A 6,330-nucleotide genomic window follows, 5' to 3' on the forward strand; every position below is an offset into this window, starting at 1 on the left:
CAAGTCTGGGAATGACCAGACAGTAAAAATTAGCTAGAGATTGGGTCACGATGGCAGACTGAGCACTAGTGAATTTCATCCTACCACAAATCCCTTCAAATGCCAAAAAACGCAGGTTTCTGTATGTAAAGAATAACTCCAGACAGGCACGGGAAAAAGAAACGGAGAATTCCTGGAAGATAGAAAGCAGATGAGGCAGGGGCACTGAGTTGGGGGTGGGGAGGCTGGGGGCCCTGAACTGGAGAAGGAGACGCTACGTGATTGGGGGTGGGGATTGTGAGCCAGGCTGCTCCTGATTTTGGAAAGGGGCGGGACGGGGAGCCAGAGTACCTCCCAGGTTCTGGGCAGAGGTGGGCGTGAGAGTTGGGGGAGGGGGGCGCACGGTGTTTGGCAGGAAGGGGAGGCCTCTCTCCTGGCAGGAAGCTGCGCTACGGAAAGAGGGAGGAGACTGCTGCGGCTGTACGGGCTGGTGGGAACCCGATGTGGCAGCGGGGCCTCCGCGGCGAACAGGGAGGTAGAGAGCCCGCGAGCACAGTGCTGGAGACACAGCCGCCATCCTCTTCGCTTGTCTGGCCACCCTCCTAGGCACGCTTCTCGCCTACGGATCCTCCCCCTCTCAGCTCTTGCACCCGGCTCGTCGCCTGCTCATCCTCTCGCCCCACACTCACAGCGAAGGCAGCAGCGAGGTGTCCAATTTGGGCACGTGAAGCCTGTGATCCCCGGACGCGGGGAGGTGGGCACTGGACTAGAGAACCGGAGGATGGGGGTTGGTGGGTGCCAGTCAGGAAAATTGGGGTCGATGCTGGGATGGGAGATGAGGGAGACTGAGAAGAGTGACTTGGAGACTGGGGGTGGGAGGGGGAAGCCAAAAAACACCTGGATGTTGTACAAAGGTGGCCAGCAAGGGAGATGGTTTGTTGTGGGCACCCAGATGGAAAATGGGGATGAACAGGAAGGACATGAAGGAGGGGTTAACACTAGGCAGAAGGCATCATTATGGGAGGCAAGAGGGATGAAGAGCAGACTGTGATGGGCAGGGAACATGTGGACTATATTAGTGGGAATGGAGAGATGGGGTGGGGTCTGAGAAATGGTGAATATTTGTGTTTGGTGTGGGGTCTCTAGGATAGCAACACAGGATCAGGCATTATGCAAAGGAGCCTGATCCCTTTTGTTGGGGCCTCCACCACCACAACCACCACCTCTCTAACCCTCCAGTACAGTCAAAGGAGTCTGGAGGGAGGGCACTGCAGGCACACATCCAATAACATCTTGATACCCAGCATTCCTGCTGGACTTATCTGAATAATTTGGGCAGCAATGTACCTGGTGCCCAGGGACTTTGCAATACAGAGGGGGAAACTGTCATGCTATAATACACTAAATGTTTCTCCCTAGCCTCTCTCCTCCGCCTGCAGGTATGAAGACCCCTCACAAAAAGGTAGCTGCAGGGCAGGCAACCAGGGAAGCTGTCAATCGCCACACCGGATCTGCAAATATGAGGAAGAAAAAAACCTCTCAAAAGAAGCAGAGGGGCAGACCTTCATCCCAGCCCCGGAGGAACATCGTGGGCTGCAGAATTTCACATGGATGGAAGGAAGGCGATGAACCCATCACGCAGTGGAAAGGAACCGTTCTGGATCAGGTGCCTATAAATCCCTCTCTTTATCTGGTGAAATATGATGGAATTGACTGTGTTTATGGACTGGAACTTCACAGAGATGAAAGGATTTTAAAGCTTAAAATCCTTCCTGATAAGGTGCCATTTTCTAGAGTCAGAGATGTGCGCCTTGCAAATACCATAATTGGTAAAGCTGTGGAACATATTTTTGAGGGTGAGCATGGTTCTAAGGATGAATGGAGGGGGATGGTCTTAGCCCAAGCACCAATCATGAAAGCCTGGTTTTATATTACCTATGAGAAAGATCCTGTCTTGTACATGTACCAGCTTCTAGATGATTATAAAGAAGGAGACCTCCGTATAATGCCAGAGTCTAGTGAGTCTCCTCCAGCAGAGAGGGAGCCAGAAGGAGTTATAGATGGCCTCATAGGTAAACATGTGGAATATACCAAAGAAGATGGCTCCAAAAGGACAGGCAAGGTCATTCACCAAGTCAAAGCCAAACCCTCTGTGTATTTCATCAAGTTTGATGATGATTTCCATATCTATGTCTATGATTTGGTGAAAAAGTCCTAACTGTTAGTATGCAGTTTGCGACATTTGTGGATTTGGAGATGCAAAAAAATGTTACTTTTCAATGTATAGGAAGCTTTAGAGTCCCCATTAACCCAACATCATTGCCAGCATAACTGTTGCTTTGTTCTAAAAAAATACAAATGTATGTGGACATGACATGCTGTGTGTAAGGACTTTATCATGTTGAAAAGATTGGGTGTATTTGGTGGATGGGAAATGAAAGGAAGGACAGCTATAATTCAGGCTGTGAATAAAGTTCAGCTAGAATCATAATCAGTCATCTAAAAATGGAATAGGACTTAGCTGGTCTGGTCTAGGAAGGGGGAGGAGAAGGAATTAGAGATGGGCTGTGGGGGGGGAAGGGAAAAGAGGAGTGACTGCTTAGGAAGAGGTGGGGAGGAGCCAGAAATGGAGAGGCTCCCTGGGGAGGAGGGGTGTCCTAGGAAGGTGAGGCACGTAACTGGGAAGAGGTGAAGAATAACAGGGAAGGTGAGATCATGGGGCTTAGAGGAAAACAATAAATTGAGTAGAGAGGGGCACAAAGAAGCTTAGAAGAGGTCCAGAGCAAGGGAGTGAAAGAGCCAAATTGGCAGGGATGTGGGGAGAAGCTAAAGGATACTCAAAGGGAGGGTCTATGAAGGGCCAAAAGGGCAGATACACTGAGGAAAGAGGAATTCTAGGAAGAGAGACTGACTAGGGGAGTGAGAATACAGAAAAAGAGGTGTGGGGAGTGGGGACTATGAGAGATGGGAAGGCCCAGGAAAAAGTTGGACTTTTGACAGTATCCACATTTTTGTCCCTGGCTCTATGCACAAAAGGTATGGCAACTATCAAAGAAGCCAGTTGGGTTGGGGGTTCCCTAGAAGGTTATTTTTACAGGGATGACTCAAGTGTTAAACAGGAGCCAAGTTTATACCTAAAACTCTTATTTCAGGGAATTCATGCCACACCTGCTAAGCAGAACCCCCACCCTCAGCCTAAATACACTAACATGGCACCCTATAAGCACAGGACTGTGAGCGGCCTCCTCACATTTCCCAGAGGACTCAGGTGCAGTAGATCTCTGACCTGAAGGTCTTGGTTCATTGTCCCTACACTGGATAAGCAATTCTTTTGAGGAATGGGTCAGATGTGCCACTTTGTATTTGGAAAGTATTTTATCAAGAAAAATGGAACCTTGCTGAACCTAGGTACAGCAGTCCCCTCACCGTTCTTCCTCCCACTGGATTGTACCTTGCCTCCCTACAGAGGAGGGACATCAGAACATTGAGCCTACTGTTTCTCTTCAGGGCATGGGGAGTACTTGACAGTCCATGCTTCTTTCAGTAGCTGGCCAAAACCGCAAGTGGCTCTACCCCGTGCTCCACCAAATTGATGTCTGCTGCCCCCAGGAACCCCATTCTGGCTGTACCCCAACAAAGCCAGTGGCTCCTGACCCTTCACAGTTACCTCCTGGCCTGTCTTGCCCACCCCAAGCACACAGGGAACTGTGATAGTAGTTTGTAAAGCTGTTTCCAGGTGAGATAGATGGCATGGAGCAGGCAGTCTGGGAGTTGTGGCTTTGTATAACTAACTCCTTCAACAGTATAGTGACACATAGATGGGTGGTAGTTGGTAGGGAGAGGATTCAGTAACCCCAGTAAAGGCCCTCAGAGATATGGTGTCCCAACACATGGGTCTACATCCTTCTCTTCTTCTTTTTGCCTTTCCCCAGTCCAATCATGAAAGTTACCCTAAAACCTCTCTCTCTGTTTCCCCACCCCACTCTTCATTGAAATACATCCCTGCCCTCAAAGAGTTCTGGTGATTCTCCACTGCCCAGGTTTCCCTAACTCCATGCATGGGAGGGGGATGCAGGGAGCTTCCAGGAGTTGAAAGAAGGTGGTAATTCCTGTTCATTCTCCACCGAACATGACTTGAAGCAGTTTGCCTCAAGAGCGACACAAGGCAAGTCCACCTCACAGTAGCAGGGGTTAGTTTTCTTTCATACATCATAAAATTTATTCTGGCAAACACTTCCAGGCCACCCAAGGGCCAATTTCAGCCAGCTATCTTGTTGATCTTTGTGGTTTTATTGCTTTCTAAGTTTAAATTAGCTATTTAGACATTTGGAAGATTTTATATGACAAAAATTCTCATTTCTGGCTCACCTAAAAAAAAAAAACATAAACAGTAAACTAAGGATTAGGGCCCACATTCCAATAAAGATACAAGCAGACAGGGCTCAGCCCATTTTAGACTCAATGTTCTCAAGTTGGCCATGCACCCAGTTGGCCAGCTTCAGTCTAATATAATGCCCAGTTGTCTCTCTGGAGGCATTTGCATTTGTAGCTTTGGGGCTAGACACAGGAAAAACTGCCTAGCTCCCGTTTTAGCTTGCTTTGACCATATCTCTTTTAAATTTATTTCTTTGTGTTCATCCCACCAATACTTGTTTCAGATAGGCTCTCTTCCAGGCAGTCTTCTAGGCACAGGTACTTGGGATATGGTAATGAACAAAAGAAACAAAATAATCATAGCTGCATGTATCTTTCATTTCAGTGTGTCAGACAGTAGCCAAGATATAATAAGTAAATATAAAGTATTTTCAAATTGATTAGTGTTAAAAAGGGGGGGAAAAACAAAGAAATAGAGCAAGGAATGGTGAATTGAAATTCCAGGCAGGAGGCTGAAACTGGATAGAAAGGAAGGCCAGGGAGAGTCTCACTGAGAACATGGCTTTTGAGTAAAGACTTAAAGGCAGTGAGAGAACTGGTCCAGTGCCTGTCTGGGGAAGGAGCATTGCAGGTAGAGGGACAGCAAATGTTGAGCGCCCAAGGCACTAGTGGCCTGGCATATTCTAGAAACACTGAGGACACTAGCAGGGCTGGAGCTAAGTGAGCAAGGTAGAGACAATCAGGAAGTGAGTTCAGAGAGGTGATGAGGATTCTCTCGAATCCTTGGAGATCTTAGAATGGAATTTGGCTTTTACACTGAATTTGATGGGGAGCCATTCAAGTATTTTCAGCAGAGGCACAACATGATTTGTCTCATTTTAACAGGATCACTGGCAACCCTGGAGAGTAATGTGTGTGGAGTGCAAGGATGAAAAAGGGAGGTCAAATAGATCAGCAAAACAGAGGAGGGACCCAGAAACAGATTTGTATGTAGGAAACTGGAATCTTAATAGACATGACGTTTCAGATAAATGAGAAAAGACATTTTATTTAATAAATGGTGTTGGATTAATCTGTTTTTATCCCATATGGCAAAAATAAATTTAAGCCCTTTCATCACACCTTGCACACAGAATAAATTACAAGTGGAAAAATAGTTAATACCTAAATTTGGAAAGTAACATTTATAAAAGTTTTAGAACCAAATGGAAGAGAATGTTTATATTTTTTTCCTGTGGAAATAGGGAAGATTTTGTTTAAAGGCAAAAGGGAAAAGTTTGATAAGTTTGATTATATTAAAATATACAAGTACCTAATTTCAAAATCATCATATACAAAGTGGAGTAAAATGAGATTAGGCTACAAACTTCGATAGTTCAAATGATGAAATAAAAATATATTCAATGAGGAAAACACAGTCCACAGAAAACTTGGGAAAAAATATGAACAGGCAATTCACAATAGATTACATGGTCAATAAACATACATTATATTAATCTCCTTCCTATTATTTTACTGTATCTTTTCCATAACATGTCATCTTTTAACATACCATATAATTTACTTAGTTAATATGTTTATTGTTTACCTACAAGAATGTAAGCCCTGAAAGTGCATGACTTTTCTCCCTTTACACACACCAATGTATCCCAAGTCCTTAGAAAAGTATCTGGCTTATTAATATTTGTTGACTATATGAATCTCATCAGTAAGAAAATGTAAATTAAAATAAATAAAATTATTTCACACACATCAGATCAAAAACACATGTGAAGTTTGAATATATGTATTGACCAGTTAAACAAATGGGAGATTCTATACAATGTAGGTGATAGTTTAAGTCAGAGAGATATTTGCCATTATCTTATGAGTTTGAAGATGGCATGTTATGAGCAATTTCATTCATACATTGTTGGAAAACAATTTTGCATTTGTCTCACATATTTCTGTACATCTTGAAAGAAAGACAGCAACTAG

At 44.8% G+C, this 6,330-nt stretch overlaps 1 protein-coding gene across 2 annotated transcripts; it reads left to right on the forward strand.

Moving 5' to 3' along the window:
* The first annotated feature begins 452 nt into the window (after positions 1–452).
* On the forward strand, positions 453–5,656 carry LOC117030233 (spindlin-2). 2 transcript variants are annotated; one of them, XM_033120134.1, is made up of 2 exons: positions 453–733; positions 1,399–5,656. In XM_033120134.1, the coding sequence occupies exon 2, from the start codon at positions 1,421–1,423 to the stop codon at positions 2,195–2,197; it is 777 nt and encodes a 258-aa protein (XP_032976025.1). In that variant the 5' UTR covers positions 453–733; positions 1,399–1,420; the 3' UTR covers positions 2,198–5,656. The 2 variants fall into 2 exon arrangements, with proteins under 2 accessions (XP_032976025.1, XP_032976035.1); XM_033120144.1 differs by having other exon boundaries at positions 1,419–5,656.
* The last annotated feature ends 674 nt before the right edge of the window (positions 5,657–6,330 follow it).

Source organism: Rhinolophus ferrumequinum, chromosome X (genome assembly GCF_004115265.2).
Source record: "Rhinolophus ferrumequinum isolate MPI-CBG mRhiFer1 chromosome X, mRhiFer1_v1.p, whole genome shotgun sequence".
NCBI classification, from domain to species: Eukaryota; Metazoa; Chordata; class Mammalia; order Chiroptera; family Rhinolophidae; genus Rhinolophus; species Rhinolophus ferrumequinum.

Bases quoted from the DNA above. Each gene is read 5' to 3' on its own strand.
- LOC117030233 (XM_033120134.1), top strand. From the start codon at position 1,421: ATGAAGACCCCTCACAAAAAGGTAGCTGCAGGGCAGGCAACCAGGGAA.